Raw genomic sequence first — 17,252 nt, forward strand, 5'->3', positions numbered from 1 at the left:
ACATTTTGATACTACTAAGTACTTTTGTACTTTTACTTAAGTGAATTCCAGACTTTTACTTGTAACAGAGTACTTCTACATTGTAGTATTGATACTTTTACTTAAGTAAAACATTTGAGTACCACTGCATACGAGTAGCATTCATTATTAAGGGCTCATCTCGTCTGCCCTCCGAATGCAGTAGGTGGCGATAATGCGCTTTTATAAACCTCTCCAAAAAAAGAAGGAGAAGAAGAAAGAAAAGTCCACATTCCACCAGAAGAAGAAGAAGAAGAAGAAGAAGACGAAGGAGCAAGTTCATTGACAGAAACAGAACAAACAAGATGTCTGTGTTGATCAGAAGAACCGCTGCGGCTCTGCTGCAGAACTCTATGAGAACCCTGCCTGTTGCTGCACGCTCATACACTACAGGTCTGTGTGTTTATAATGTATTAAACAGCATTATTCATGTTTCATTGTCTTTATGTGTGCAATGTCACAGTGTCACTAAAGTAACGTCATTCATGTGCGACGCATTCTGGTCAACAAGCAGCAGACTGACCAGTCTGACCCTGTTAAAACCAGTGGGGTATTAAAGTAACTAAGTACATTTACTCAAGTACTGCTGGCTGAGCCCTTTGCTGTCAGAAGGATGCATGCTCCTTGACACATGTCATTCAGCTGGGGACCCCTGGAACCCCCACCCCCCCCAGTGGGGTCCCAGGGGTACTTGAGGGGGTTCCAGGGGGTCCCCAGCTAATTGAAGGATAGTAATAGGAACCAAATGGACCCTTATGGGTCTGTAACTCAGAGAGTGTACAAATGGAACCAAATGGACCCTGACGGGTCCATTTGGTTCCATTTGTACACTCTCAGAGTTAAATTAACATTGATTTTACAATATAAATTGGGGTCCCAGAGATATAAATGCCATTACATGGGGGTCCGTAGCCTAAATGCATGTCAAACTGGGGGTCCTTGAAATTAAAATGGTTGAAAATGTACTGCTAGAGCCGTACAAATCTTCTCCTATGGGGGTCCCTGGCATATATTTTCAAATGGGGGTCCGCGGGCTATTATAAGTGTCAATTTGGGGGTCCTTGACGTGAAAAGGTTTGAGAACCACTGGGCTAGAGGTGAAGATTTGCATCAGTTTAGTCACATGTTAGGCGTTGCACTGGATCGGTGACTTTTGTGTGAACTCTGACCTGGATGCTGGTTAAATCTGCACCACCACTAGAACTGCACATTTAAAAAGGTGCAATCCGTAACTTTTTTTATGTTCTATCCGAGATTCAAACCTGAATCGGTGTCCTGCACAAGAGACGAAGATTTCTGCTGCTCAGTTTGCACAGTTCCCACTTGAGCCCTGGGGGTAGATCTTAGTCTTATGAGCTTCAGGCAGTACTACTTAAACCCCGACAACTTCCCCCGACACCAGGGTCTAAATATCTCAATGGCAGAGCAGGGGACAGACCACCACCTCCAACCACTGCAGATGTACAACTACTGTATGTTGAATTAACATTCTCTTCCATACAGATTGGTTAAAATAAGTTCCAGCTTAACAGATTTATGTTAGCTAGACTGGGAACGCATCTGTGTCATTTTGAGATTTCTTTGGCTATTCAAAAATAGCAGATCTACAAACTCATAGCGTGGCACCAAGTGCAGCGCTATGAGTTTGTAGATCTGCTATTTTTTTTAAAGAAATCATGAAAATGTGTGCAAATCTTTGAATATATACTCAAATCTTTGTTTCTGGGGGTCCCTGCCCCTGGAACAACATATTTTGAGATGGGGGGGGTCCGCGGCCAAATATATACAATTTTGGGTGGTCCTTGACATGAAAAAGTTTAAGAACCACTGATATTATAGCAACATACGTTTTTTCAAAAAACGGTTAGGATTTAGAAGACATTTGTAGAATCCCCCCAGAAGCAAAGACTTGAGTTGAAATGTTCGCTTTAAAATATATATATTCAATGATTTGCACAAATGTTCATGATTTTTCAAAGAAATGGGCAGATTTACAAGCTCATAGCGTGGCACCAAGTGCCGTGCTATGAGCGTTATATATCTGCTATTTTTTAATAGCCAAAGAAATCAAAAAAATGACACGGATGCGTTCCCGGTCTTTAATGGAAGAAATAAAATAATGTTTTTGTGGTGGCCTTTGCTCCACTAGACCTATCAGTGGCATGGTCTTTAAACAGGCCTTGACACAAGGGTCCTACTAGAATGATTAACCAAGAAGACTTCAATTCATTCTTCTTGTCATTATGTCTTGTTTTATTACCTGGGTTATGATGGGGATAGGTCAGTTCAGCTCGGACCACTTTGGGGGTCTACCCCACACTCACGAGTGTATGATAGGAATGCATGTTTTCTTGTGTTGCACAATGACAACGGGTGCCTTTACTCTAGAAACACGACATGCAGCGTGCAGTGGTGGAAAAAGTACTCAAATTCTTTACTTAAGTAAAAGTACCAATACTGCAATATAAAAATACTCTGTTACAATTATTGGTCCAGAATTCAATATTTACTTGAGTAAAAGTACAAAAGTATTGGCATCAAAATGTACTTAAAGTATGAAAAGTAAAAGTACTAAATATTTGAAAATTGCAGATCTACAAGCTCACAACGCGTCGCGTTGCGACGCGTTGTGAGCTTGTAGATCGGCTATTTTCAAATTGCCTCGGTATAAAATAGGGCTGAATTGGTAAATGTATGTTTCATAATGTAATAATTTATATCTGAAAAGTAACTAGTAACTAAAGTTTTCAAATAAATGTAGTGGAGTAAAAGTACAATATTTGCCTCCGAGATGTAGTGGAGTAGAAGTAAAAGTATTGGAAATTGGAAATACTCAAGTAAAGTACAAATACCTCAAAATTGTACTTAAGTACAGTACTTAAGTAAATATACTTAGTTACTTTCCACCACTGGCAGCGTGTCACAACCTCAGAACCCTCTGTGAAGAAGAACAGTATAAGACTGTGGTTGTACTGGTCAGCTCCCAGGTTTGTGTGTGTGTCTATGTGTGTGTCTATGTGTGTGTCTATATGCGTGCTGGGCGTTGCTGGAAATGAGCATTGTGCTCAGCTACTACCCTGGGTAAATAAAGAATAATAAAAAAAAGAAGTAATGCCCAAGTTGCTAAAGACAAATAATAGAACAGCTACAACAGTCAGGTATAAGTTCAGATATTATCTTGATATTACAATATCCCAGATATGTGGTCCAGTCGTTCCCAATCTTTATAGCTCAAGACCCAAAAGAGATTTGATTTATTTTCGGGACCCAAACCAGTGAAAATAACCTATCTTCAAGCTCACGTGTCGCAAACACGAGATCTACTATTTTTCACTCCACACTGACTGCCAATCACGTAGATCTACGCGAACCGCTTTCAAGCCGCCACGTGCCAATCGCGTAGACTTTTTTTTTTAATGTTTTTTTTTTCCAATTTCACCCAAAGACCAAGGAGATATGATTAGTTGAAGATCTAGACTCCTATCCACTTCCTTGTTAACTTAAAACTTAAAAATGCTGTATTTCGGCTCCTGAGTACTTTTTTTTTTCCAATGAAAAACTCTGGCACTGGCTAAAAAAATATGAAAATAATTCTGGCAGTTAATGTGTTAAAAAAAATGAAAATGTCCAATTTCTTGGATTTTATGAATGTCCTTTGAATTTTTTTTTTCTTTTGTGTTCTATGTGCACCCAGGTACTCCATATGAATACATCCTGTTGTTCTGTGTTGCCCCCCAGGTACTCCATATGAATACATCCTGTTGTTCTGTGTTGCCCCCCAGGTACTCCATATGAATACATCCTGTTGTTCTGTGTTGCCCCCCAGGTACTCCATATGAATACATCCTGTTGTTCTGTGTTGCCCCCCAGGTACTCCATATGAATACATCCTGTTGTTCTGTGTTGCCCCCCAGGTACTCCATATGAATACATCCTGGTGGAGAAGCGTGGGGAGAAGCAGAACGTGGGCTTCATCCAGCTGAACCGGCCCAAAGCCCTCAACGCTCTGTGTGACGGGCTGATGCTGGAGGTGGGCCGGGCTCTGGACGCCTTCGAGGCGGACGGAGAGATCGGAGCCATCGTCATCACCGGCAGTGAGAGGGCCTTCGCTGGTAAGATGGTTCGAATTTGCACAATCTTGTGTGTTATATATCATCTTATCGTTGTTGTCAGGGCGGAAACCTCTTATCTCCTTATTCTAACTTTTCGTGTTTTTCTTCGTAAAGAAATCACACTACAGCATCACACAAGAGCATCAAAATCGCGGTGCGTTTTGAGCTTGTAGATCTGCTACTTTAGCTGTTTTTGAATTTGAATCCTGAAAAGTTTTGGACATCAGGTTTCCATCGTGTATTTATTTAATCAGAACCAAGGTGATATTTGGAGCATCTTCCCGAGACAGGGAAACACCTTCAAAAACACCCAATTATCTTCACAAATGATCAAATACCATATAGACATATTTATCTACTCCATGAAGCGGCTCAGTTTGTAAATATGGTGAAGACTAACACCGTAGCAAATGCAATGGTAACATCAAGAATAGTCCATGTAACCACTTAAAGGAGTGGAAGATTTTTGTATTTGTCGTATTCCTAAGCCGATAATTTGATGACATCGGTCATCGGAGACTCTGCCGGTCTGCCTTAGGAATGCGACAAATCAAAAAAATCTCCATGAGTTCAAGGCTTCGTGGGGTCTGTTATTGATAGAAAATAGGTATTTATTTGGGTGAACTAATCCTTAACTCATAGGCCGCCATTATCGCATTAATGCGATCTAATAAATCTATGGTCTTTATTGATCATTATGCTCTGATCACGCTATTCTGTAATGAAACAGTCTAAGTTTCAGGTTCCACTTACTTCACCCACCACTGCATCCGGTTTCATGACTTGGGTTCCGTTTCCGGTTTTAATTTTTTCCCCCCAGTCATTTTCGACCATAATAGGGAAACAAACGGTTTTTCACACGCTATAAAAAACGGTCGGAGACCTCCCCTCCTATAATCTATGGTCTGGGTGACGAACAGTCATCCCCGTCGTGTATCACATCGTAATTTTCGCCGATCAGAGAATCTGACACCATTTCACATCCGGTTCATGTGTTTGACTGTGTGAGTGGGTGTGGGGGGGGGGGGGCGAGTGTGTCCGCAAGCTGATCAACCTGGTGTGTGCTGCTCTCTAGTGGTGGAACGATCAAAACGATTCAAATGTCCAGCCTGACTTTCTATATGTGAATTAAATAACAAAATAACGAAACAAAAAAACACGAAAATCGCTGGCAAGGGCTGCTATGAACGAGGTTTTAACTCTGGCAGTCAATGAGTTAAGCCCTATTTTACACTATGCTACACTATTCAACCGACGCCACACAAATAGGCCGATCAAAGCTTCCAGATCGGATATTTGTGTAAACCTTTGCAAGATTTTTGCCTATAATGATAGTAATGCCCGAAACAGGAATGCTGTGGTTAATAATGTGGTTTAATCTCTGTATTGATCAGAGGGTGATGGTTAATAATGTGGTTTAATCTCTGTATTGATCAGCGGGGGCCGACATCAAAGAGATGCAGAACCGAACCTTCCAGGAGTGTTACGGGGGGAACTTCCTGGCTCACTGGAACAGGGTGTCTGTCGCCAGGAAGCCTGTGATCGCCGCCGTCAACGGGTTTGCCGTGAGTCTCTCCCAATTCATCTACTCTAAAGGACCTTAAACACCCGTTCAATCTGGGAACGCATTCTGTGTCAGTTAAGATCTTTAGCTAGAACCATTATTTCATACTTTGGGCTATTCAAAAATGGCGAGCTTGTAGATCTGCTATTTTTCTTATTTTAACACATTGAGTGCCAAACACGAGGATCTACGGTTTTGCAAATACACCCGTCGAGTGCCATAACCGTAGATCTTCGTAGATCGTGTGTACAAATGTATTTTTACCGTGTGGTGAAAACAAGCCATTTTCGACGCACGATCACTCTGCAATGGCGGATCGCGTTAGAAATATTATTGTTCCAGTCGTTAGACGGGACCCTCGACCATCACGCACGCACCCTTAGTTTACCTCCGGGTCCTCGTGGAGGCGTCTACAGATCTAAACATATCAGCGTAAATGGTAAGAACGGTGGCACTGGATGTTCCCTGATTTAAAAAAACCTCTGGCACTTGGTGGCACTCTGGTGTTAATTGTGAAAATGTGTGCAAATCTTTGAATATATATATAACATTTTTAACTCAAATCTTTGCTTCTGGGGGATTCTACACATGTCTTCTAAATCTTAACAGTTTTCTGAAACAACAAAAAATATATATTCAAAGATTTGCACAACTTCTCATGATTTTTCAAAAATAGCAGATCTACAAGGTGCCATGAGCTTGTATATCTGCTATTTTTGATTAGCCCAAAGTATAAAATGTTTTTTTTAAAGTGGTTCAAATCTAAAATGACAGATTGACGGTCTTAATGGGTTAAACTTCAAGGGAACACTATCACTATTTTCATCATTATCTCCATATATTTGTTGTAGAGCTGATGTTCCTGTTAGGAGCCTAACTAACTGAAAAGTCATAATCTGAAATGCTGCTGAGGTTTTGCTGAAAGGTTTTACTGGTGTAAAATCTGCGAATGGGAAAATTACAACCCGGTTTTTGAGCCACTACACTCGGGACGTTTGTCCTTGTTAACTGTGTTTATGTCAAAAATAAAGATGACTTGACTTAAAGATATGAATGGCATTGCCAGGCTGACGCTTTCCCGCAAAATGCATCGTTGGAATAGAAGGAATGCAGAGAAAGGCTTTATGGATTGTATCCAAATGCCCGTCAGGAGCTTCATGGGCATTTCATAATCAAGTAGAGTCTTAGTTCAACCCCTATTTCTTTTTTTTTTCCTATCGATTAGCCCGCTCAGGAGACTTGAATTCATGGCGCATTCCTAAGCCAATATTTTGATGACCAGCGGTTCCGGTAGGCGGTTCCGGTAGGAGATACAAAGGAGACTCTTTGTGTCTCCTACCGTAACCGCGGCTGGTCATCAAAATGTTGGCAAAAAAATATCCATGAATTCAAGTCTCCATGGGGGGACTAATCCATAGAAAAAACGTGAACTATCCCTTTAAGGTTTCACAGGAGAAATCTTTCATATTGGCAGAAAATCAATTGGAAACTTTCTCTTAAATGTCTCTGATGGTTTGTGTGCTTTCAGCTGGGTGGGGGCTGTGAGCTGGCCATGATGTGTGACATCATTTATGCTGGAGAGAAGGCTCAGTTTGGACAACCAGAGATTCTGCTGGGTACCATTCCTGGTAAGGCTTTCTGCTGTCTTTCACATTTAAAGGAGCAGTTCACACTGAGCACTATAACGATAACTATAGTTTTAAAAATCGTCATGGCAGAGTTCACACCAACTATAACAAAAAGAAAATACAATGGTGAACGATATAGTTATAGTTAGCTTTATAGTTATCATAGTATATTAATTCTGAACTTATTTTAACCACTGTAATCCTGTCGTCCCTATTTTGGACATGTCATTCGGTGTTGCCAGATTCTGTGAGAGAAACAAGCAACCGGGTCTAGGAAAACCAGCCCAAAAGAAGCGACTATGGGCCACATGAGCACTTTAACATATAGCACTTTAACATATGCATCAGTTATTTGAAAATGGCAGATCTACCAGCTTGTGAGCTTGTAGATCTGCTATTTTCAAATAAAATCTTGCAGGGAAGTTATAATAAGCAGATCTGGCAACCCTGATGTCATTACAAGCAAGTGTTGTGAAAAATTATCCGACTTTTCCAAAATGGCATTATCTACAACAGGGGTGATGCAACTTTGATGATGGAAAGGGCCACTATATTTCCACACTTACTCCAGGGGGCCACATTGCACATACTCGCCATTCTACTGTATGTCACACAAAAGCAGCAAAAATAGCCGACCTACAAGCTCAAAATGCGTCGCACAGCGATGCGTTTTGAGCTTGTAGATCTGCTGTTTTTGCTATTTTTGAATTGGAATCCTGAAAAGTTAAATTTTTATTTAATTTCAAATGCATTTAGTTATACTTAAGTATACAAATACATTGGACATAAAAATAGACAATATCATTTTTGATACTAGTCGTTAAGCTACTAATATAGACTGAAGTATTTAATGAGGGTCATGTTTGCATGTTAGGAATCATAACAGCTGAAATCAATAATATATCACTATTTTGATATTAACCTGCGGACCGCATTAAGTGAAGGTGGGGGCCGCATGTGGCCCCCGGGGCCGCCAGTTGCCCATGTATGATCTACAAGCTCACAACACGTCGCAATGTGACGCGATGTGAGCTTGCAGATCGGCTATTTTTGCTATTCATCGTACAATGAAGAGGGTAACGAATAAAACATTTTAGCCAATCTGTATGGTAGTGTACTGTATGTCAATAACAATATAACTAGTGCATCTGCAGTCACAGCGGTCAGAGGTGGTTCTCCCTGTTCTTCAACTGAGACATTTAGACCAGGGTCTTCAAAGTTTTTCAGGCCAAGGACCCCCTAGCTGAGAGAGAGGGATGAAGCAGGGACCCCCTGACTACATATTGTATTCATGTTAAAGGGGTAGTTCACCCCCCAAATAACTTTTTTTCTATTGATTACTCACCCCATGGAGCCTTGAATTCATGGATATTTTTTTGTTTTTGTCGCATTCCTTCCTTTATTATTTGATTATAATAAATTTAGCCCCATTGATTCCGGTAGGAGACACAAATGCATTTGTGTCTCCTACCGGAATCAATGGGGACAAATTTATTATAATCAAATTATTGGCTTAGGAATGTGACAAAAACAAAAAAATATCTATGAATTCAAGGCTCCAGATGGTCAGTAATCAATAGAAAAAAAGTTATTTTGGGGGTGAACTACCCCTTTAAATGTGTCTTCTCAGACATTTAACCACTTAAACCTTCAATACTTTGTAAAAATTGACCTTTGGCCCTGTACTTAGTCTGCTCTTTTTTCCCTCTAGACCAACACCTCTTTGAAAATAGCAGATCTACAAGCTCACAACGCCTCGCACCGCGAGGCGTTGTGAGCTTGTAGATCTGCTATTTTCGGCTAATGTTCAAGTGGTTAATGTAAAAAAAAAAGGCTATTACACAAAGATTTGGCGTAGTTGTAGTTACTCTGAGGACCCCCTAGGGGTCCCGGTCCCCCTGTTGGAAGACCCTTGATTTAGACCCCCATGTTTCAGGTGGTTGTACTGCACTTTGACATGAGTTTTGTGCTTTTTTGTGTGACTGCAGGAGCCGGTGGAACTCAGCGACTCACCCGTGCCGTGGGGAAATCCCTGGCCATGGAGATGGTATTGACAGGAGATAAGATTAATGCTCAGGAGGCCAAGCAGTCAGGTAACTCAAAGACCTGTCATTATATATGTCACAGGGAAAATGGCATTCCAGGGAAATTGACAGGGGAGCGCTTGTTTTATAGGCACAGGGCGGTGCTGCGAGGCGGGGCTTTGATGCGAGGACGACGACCACAACAACAACATACTAACCAGGAAGCTACGCTAGGGGAACGCTGAAAATAAAATGGATAATATGAGAGAAATACTCAAGTAAAGTACGAATACCTCAAAATTGTACTTGAGTAAATCTACTTTGTTACTTTGCACCACTAGTACAAGCCTCAGTGGCGCACTTCGATAATCATTGGACTCCCCACCCACTACCACTGGAAGCCGGGGTTTGACTCCAGCTTGGGACATTACTTTTTCAAACAACCGCGGACTACTTTTTTTTCGCTGATAAAGTATAGTTTTGGACCATGACGGAAGGCGCTCCGACTTAGCAGACCTTGAGGCCGAGGAGTCGCGCCCGAGCGCCTCCAGGCGCGAGTGCCCGCGACGACCGGCCGATGGTCTGCTAGTCGACTTAAGCGCCGTCCGAGTTATGTACCGATAGGCACAGAATCGTAAATGATGTTGTGTGGGGACTGCGTTTGCCCCAAGTGCCACTCACTGCACTAACATAGCCAGCCAGGCCCGCCCCCTGGAGTGTGTGTGTGTGTGTGTGTGTGTGTGTGTGTGTGTGTGTGTGTGTGTGTATGTGTACACGCGCGCGTGTGCGCATGCGTGTGTGCGTGCTGGTTTGTGCATGCGTGCGTGTGTGGTGTGGGGCTCATGTCTGGCTTGCATTGCCCTCTAGCGTTGATTCTACAGAATTGCATGAGGGGCATGAAAACAAGCGTACCCCTTTCAATTTCCCTGGAATGCCATTTTCCCTGTAACATATATACTTTCACTTGACTAGACACAGGTTCTGACCATGGTAGTCCATACTGACTGAGAGGGAATGATTTTGTTCAACTAATGGAACTTGTCAGCCGATATAATATGCTTTTTGTTGTGAAATCAAATATAGAAGACTGAATTAGGCCTGTTCACCCGTACCTGCACACTAGGGCATGCAACGATTTATCGTAAATCGATATAAAATCGATTCAAACTGGTGACAATTTAAATCGATTTAACTCATTCCCTGCCAATTTTTTCTTAGTTTTTTCTTAGTTTTTCACACTGAACCAGGAGATAACGCGATCCAAAGATTTTCTGCTCCATTCACTTCCTGGTTAAAATATTAACACATTGGGTGCCAGCATTTTATATTAACAGATTACGTTCGGTGCCAAAATCTCACCGTTGAGCTGCGCGGCGCTGTTTAAGCTGTAGACTCCACGACGTGCATTCCATGTGAAAAAAAGCATGCCTCCATTTTGCCCGATGGTCCTGGCTAACGCCTGGAACGATAACATCTCTCACACGAGTAACAATGGCGGAGCGATCGTGCATACAAAATGAGTTATTTTTCCCCAGCGTAAAAAGTTTCGGAGTTATAGGGGTTTTAGAGAAGGAGATGGGGAGCCATGTTTTTTGGCACGGTGATCTATAAGGCCCTTCCTTCTCAGAATCACCGTGGGTGATTCCAGAGCTGCTCCAGCCCCTCCCGTGTGGAAAAAAACAAAAAGACTGAAAACACGGTTCAGACCGTGTTTGGCACCCGATGTGTCAAGGAAATATTCTGAATCTCGGCTCCTGTGTTTTACTATGTATTTTTGAGCAAAACATGCTATTTTCAACTGGGTATAACAAGCGACTGGGAATCGCGATGACATTTTTCTTTTTTCCACGGAATCACAGTGAAACCCTCTGTGATTAGCAATCATCAGGGGATCGATCATACTGGAGATAAATATTCTGTGACTACTTGAAATGGTAAGAAAATCACAAAATCCTGGCAGTCTGGGCTGACGCAGTGAATGAGTTAATAAAAAATGTATCGCGATGCAAACAGCAGAGGGAAAATACAGGATCTTTGTGAGAGAATTGATTAAAAAAGTAGTTTTCAGTCATTTGCTGCTGTATTGAAAAGATAAGAGAAAACAGCCATTTTTGTCTGGAAATTTTTGTTTAAAAGATTTTGGCAAATTGTATCGTGAACCTAGTATCATGATTGGAATCGTATGGTGAGTTTAGTCAATCTTTAAATGCCTCTACTTCACACACAGATTAAAACAGCATTTCTGTTCTTCAGGTCTGGTGAGTAAAATCCATCCGGTGGACCAGCTGGTGCCGGAAGCCATCAAATGTGGGGAGAAAATTGCAGCCAATTCCAAGCTGGTTTCAGCCATGGCCAAGGAGGCTGTCAACGCAGGTGTGTGAGCTTTTACTTTAGTTCTCTGATGGCCATCGCAAAACCAACCAACAACTTGTTAACTCATTAAGACATGAGGCCTATTCTACAAACGCCTTCTAAATCAGTAGTTCTCAAAGGACCCCCAAAGTTGTATGTATTTGGCATCCGTGGACCCTTGTCTGAAAATGTTTTGTGCCAGGGACCCCTCCAGAAGAGAAGATTTGTGTTAAAAAAAAAAAAAAAAATCTAAACTATTCAACATTTTCAAACACTTCCAAGATTTATTTAAGAAATGTAAAAAAATAGCAGATGTGAAAGCTAGCAGCGCGGCACAAAGTGACGCGCTGTGAGCTTGTATATCTGCTATTTTTTGAGAACCACAGTTCTAAACCACTGTCCTAAATCCTGAGAGTTTTCTGAAAAAGGTAGTAAAATGAAAAATGACAGAGATTCTTTCCTGGTTTTAATGGGTTAACCCATTAAGACCTGGAACGCATCTGTGTCACTTTAGATTTCTTTGGCTATTCAAAAATAGCAGATCTACAAGCTCATAGCGAGGCACCGAGTACGATCTGCTATTTTTGAAAAATCGTAAAAAAATAAGTTTTATATATTTTTCAAAAATCTGTTAGGATTTAGAAAACCTTTTAAGAATCGGACTCAGGCCGTAATGGGTGAACTGACCTAGTTTGTGTAGCTGTATTTTGTATGACTAAGGGCCCGTACACATTGCAGGAGATTGGGTCCGATATTGCTGTCGCCGAAATTTTTTGGCGCTCGCCGACAAAACCTCCCGATCTGACGCAGATCGGCCTTTGATCTGCGAGATAATGCTCGCTCTGTGTGAAAGGTTCCGCGAGACGATGTGGCCGCGATTATCCGCTCTGCGACGGCTTTCCGACCGTTTTCAGATAACTACCATGTTAGATATTCAGCTCTGTCCCAGACAGGAGATCGGACAGTATCATACATTATGAAAGGGTCTGCGAGGAGATCCACGCTACAGCCAATGAGAGCACATTACAGCCACCGTGGCCAGGGGAGCGTCGCTGGATCTGACCACAACAAACAGTCCCTACCGCAATATTACCGTCCAGTCCTGTATTAAGTTAACATTATAAAACAAAATGAGAGAGTGAGCGAGCCTGGTGGGCTGTTTATTTTAGAGGAATTGTACAGAGAGAGAGAGAGAGAGACAGACAGACAGACAGACAGACAGACAGACAGAGAGTGAGAGCAAGAGCGAGCTCTGTGTGTGTGTGTGTGTGTGTGTGTGTGTGTGTGTGCGCGTGCAGCATGTGCACGCTGTTATGAACAGCGTTGCCAGATGTTGCGAGAGAAATAAGCAACCAGGTCTATGAAAACAAGCCCAAGAAAATGCCACTTGAGCACTTTAAACCTATTTACAAATACATTGGATATTTGAAAATAGCCGATCTACAAGCTCACAACGCGTCGCAGCTATTTTCAAATAAAAATCTTGAGAAAATTGTGGAATATTTTCCAAATCCACACAAATCTTGTATGGGGGTCAGTGATGGCACAACATATTTACAGAAGGGGGGTCTGCGGACAAATACATATTATGTGTTGTTTAAACCACTGGTTTAAACAACATTAGGAAACAAGGCCAAATAAGCAACTACACAAATAAGCCCAAAAAATGCACCCCGCAACAACCAATATTTACAAGCAACTCTACAGAAAAACAAGCCCAAAGTCGCTTATAATAAGCGGACATGGCAACGCTGTCACTGACGGCTTCTGCGCACTTGACTGCGAGAGAGGGAGAGAGAGAGAGAGGGAGAGAGAGAGAGAGAGAGAAAGAGCGAGAGAGGGGGGAGAGGGAGAGAGGCATATCACGGGATACGTTGATTAAAATGAATTGGAATAAACTCAAATGTATGTATTGGGTCTGACTCTGGAGATAGCATCCTAGTGAACTATCCTACAGTGTGTCAGCCCTTGTCGGGGATCAATCCTGTTGTGAAGACCACAACGATATTATGACAGCCGATTTCAAGAAATAAACTCCTGCAGTGTGTAATGCTTAACGATCAGATAACCCCCCGAGCACTTTAAGGTCCTGCAATGTGTACCTGCCTTAACTGACCGATGTGTGGTTGCAGCGTATGAGCTGACCCTGGCCGAGGGGAATCGGTTGGAGAAGCGGCTGTTCCACTCGACCTTCGCCTTGGTTAGTACAAATGTGTATCTGACATTGCATGAGCGACGCTGTGACCCCGGAGCGGGGTTTTAAGTTTGACCTTTGTGTGTGTGTGTCTGTGTTTTACCCCGACAGAACGATCGCAAGGAAGGCATGACGGCCTTCGTGGAGAAGAGAAAGGCCATCTTCCAGGACGATTAAAGAGTGGAAAATATTTGACTCATGCCTGATTTACTGCATTACACCGTGTCGTGCAATGAGTGTAACAAGCTGAGCTCAAATGAACTCTCTCGAAATGCTGCTAAAAATCATAAAACAAAATTAAGGCATTAACTCATTGAGTGCCATTGACGTCAATAGACCAATTCTTGGTTAAAGGTAGGGTAAGTGATATTTTTTGGTTAAAACAAAAAGTATTTTGTTAAAAGGTTAAAATACTATATTCTGATAGTAATCATTGCTATAGAGTGTTTGTTCAGTAACAGATGTCTCCCTGTCTCTCCAGCTCTTTAATAAACAGAGAATACATTTTTCGGTAGGTGTCAAAATCTCAGCCAATCAGGAGAAAGTACCAATTTTTAAGCTTAATTTGTATAGTGTTCCAGTTCCAATTTTGTCTGCTCATTTCTTAGTGTCATCACTTCCAATTTCACTTGTTTAATCTATATCCTGATTGAGTTCTCTGTCCTGGTTGGATAAAATTGGAAATGAAACTGAAACTGAAACGAAAATGCATTTTCTGTTTAATAAAGAGGTGGAGAGACAAGGAGACTCCTAATACTGAACAAACACTCTATAGCAATGAGTACTATCAGAATATAGAGCTATTTAACAATTATTTTAACCAACGCAAATCACTTACCCTACCTTTAACCAACATTGAGACCGGACGCACAGGTGATTGGTTCATGCAATCAATTCCCCAACATGTTGTTTCTGGGTTTTGCTGGTTTCAGTTCATTCAGCCTCCTCTTGTGCGTTGGCTAGTGAGGCGCGTCCTATAGCAAGACATGATAGAATGGGGTTCATTTGGTGCCGGGCTGCGAGCGCATACTGGTTCTTATCGGTGTGACGTCGTCTGTTAAGGGGTCTAATGGACGTCATTCAGTGTTTTCAGTGATTTTACGATAGAGGGCGCTCTTCCGCAACCTGCGAGTGATCCTAGAACTCCCCGATGAAGAATACACCCTGGAAATCACGTGATCTAAAAACAATTCAGCCAGTCTGGTCCAATGTTATAGGATTTATAAAAAATATATTTTTCTCTGGTTCATTTCCCCCAGATTGCGTTTTGGGTCAAAACAAGCTATATTCAATGGATGAAAGAAGAGACTCTGGTCTTTCCCCCTCAGACATCTGGTGTTTAAATCATCATAGAAAAAACATATTCTGTGGGTCTCGAAAGATTAGTCAAAACTCTGGCACTGGCTGACTTAATTCATTCATTCTGGCACTCAATGAGTTATGAGACTACACACATTTGCACCCTCGTCTGTGAATGCACCCTAAAAGCTCTCTCTGCGTACAGTAGTGCTGTATGTTTCTATTTAACAAACCGTTTGCAATATTTTGTCATAGCTAGTGATATGGAGCTACTGGCTCATGATGACGAAGAGTGACGTTGCCTTTTATTTTCACTGTCAAATCGATGCCTACATTGTAGGCAAATGCCCTTTTCCTACAATATGTACATTTTTGCAAATAAATCTTGTTGTGGTTTTGAGTAACTTGAGTGGGCAATTAATTGGAGGTTAAATGAAGGAATGCCTTTTAATCCCTGTGGTATAATGTAATGGACTTTTAATGTGTGGCTTTGGTGGAGCTGTTAGTCCATCTGTGTGTCTACTCTATATGTATGTGTACCCGGAGCTAATCTGAAAAACTGCTGGACCATGAGCACCACACTTCTTGTGCACCCTGCCTGTGGTCCACATGAAGTACCTCCACCATTTAAAATATATATATTTTCATTTATTTATTTGACCTATTTTGAAATATTTCGTTCACTCCAAAAAAAATTGTCACATTCCTAAGCCAATAATTTGATGACCAGCCGGTAGGAGAGGAGTCTCTGCCGGTCATCAAATAAAAAAAAATCTCCATGAATTCAAGGCTTTGTGTAGTGTGTAATTTTTTTTGGGTGAACTCTTTCTAGGTCGTCCTCGGACGAACTACTCCTTTAAAGGGACACTTCACCCCAAAAAAACTTTGTTTCAATGGATTAGTCACCCCGTGGAGACTTGAATTCATGGATATTTTTTTAGTTTTTTGTCTCATTCCTAAGACAATAATTTGATGACCAGCAGCAGATTGAAACAAAGTTTTTTTGGGGGTGAAGTGTCCCTTTAACTTTAGTTTTACAATGGAAGTCAATGGGTCTCGGATCGGGCTGAAAACGTCCCCAAATTTAAGAGTCGCACAAAACTAAATGTCACAGGTCCACATGGGAGCCATGCTGCTCCCATCCGATCTTTATTAAATGAAGAATAAGATGTTCCTTCCCAATTGGTGTGACTTCAGTAGTGCAGGTAATGTTTCTCACCTGGTGATTCTGCATTGGTTAACCCTTTAAGACTGGGAACGCATCTCTGTCATTGTAAGATTTCGTAGGCTATTCAAAAATAGCAGATCTACAAGCTTGTGCCGCGCTATGAGCTTGTAGATTGCTATTTTTGAAAAATTGTGAAAATGTGTGCAAATCTTTCTATATATTTTTTAAAGCGAACATTTTTGACTCTTACAACTTCCGGTGGGGTCCCTGGAACAACATATTTTGAGATGGGGGTCCACGGCCATATCATTTTTGAGAACCACTGATAGAATAGCAAATATGTTTTTTCAAAAAACTTAAGATTTAGAAGACATTTGTAGAATCCTCAGAAGCAAAGATTTACAGAGTTACAAATGTTCGCTTTAAAAATACAGTTTTTCACGATTTTTCAAAAATAGCAGATCTACAAGCTTGTATATCTGCTATTTTTGAATAGCCCAAAGAAATCTTAAAATGACACAGACGCGTTCCCGGTCTAAATTGGTTAAGTGACTTATTTGAAGTTATGTCGGTCATTAACTGGTTAAAGGTGAGTTCATTCCACTCACATTTGGATGGTTGTTATTTGTTTCCTGCTAATTGGGTTGTCAAATTCAGTGTATATTGAACAGTATACAGTATGTATAATACAACTTGAACCTTATCCAGCTCAGCCTGTGTGCAGGTGTGCATATCAGAAATCCCTGAAATGAGCAGTCAACACCACTAGATGGCAGTACACTGCTATATACAGAACTAAATGAACCCATCTCCTTATATTTGCACGTGTTGTTTAGAGGAAGAATAAAGCTTAATTGAAGTATGTGTTATAACAATGTAGCAGCAAAATAACC

General features: G+C 41.4%; 1 protein-coding gene across 1 annotated transcript; it reads left to right on the forward strand.

The window, feature by feature from the left end:
- The first annotated feature begins 273 nt into the window (after positions 1-273).
- Positions 274-15,595, forward strand: LOC308100305 (enoyl-CoA hydratase, mitochondrial-like). Its single transcript, XM_080449303.1, has 8 exons — positions 274-411; positions 3,933-4,130; positions 5,568-5,695; positions 7,223-7,322; positions 9,311-9,415; positions 11,600-11,719; positions 13,831-13,898; positions 14,004-15,595. The coding sequence occupies exons 1-8, from the start codon at positions 324-326 to the stop codon at positions 14,067-14,069; spliced, it is 873 nt and encodes a 290-aa protein (XP_080305429.1). The 5' UTR covers positions 274-323; the 3' UTR covers positions 14,070-15,595.
- Positions 15,596-17,252: the final 1,657 nt, after the last annotated feature.

The sequence above is a fragment of the Gymnoscopelus braueri genome (assembly GCF_963280865.1).
Source record: "Gymnoscopelus braueri genome assembly, chromosome: 14".
NCBI classification, from domain to species: domain Eukaryota; kingdom Metazoa; phylum Chordata; class Actinopteri; order Myctophiformes; family Myctophidae; genus Gymnoscopelus; species Gymnoscopelus braueri.

What these genes read in the sequence shown, in the direction of transcription:
- LOC308100305 (XM_080449303.1), top strand. Translation starts at nt 324, where the DNA reads ATGTCTGTGTTGATCAGAAGAACCGCTGCGGCTCTGCTGCAGAACTCT. An exon ending in TGCACGCTCATACACTACAG is followed by an intron (nt 412 to 3,932) that starts GTCTGTGTGTTT and finishes GTTGCCCCCCAG; the next exon opens with GTACTCCATATGAATACATC. An exon ending in TCCACTCGACCTTCGCCTTG is followed by an intron (nt 13,899 to 14,003) that starts GTTAGTACAAAT and finishes TTACCCCGACAG; the next exon opens with AACGATCGCAAGGAAGGCAT.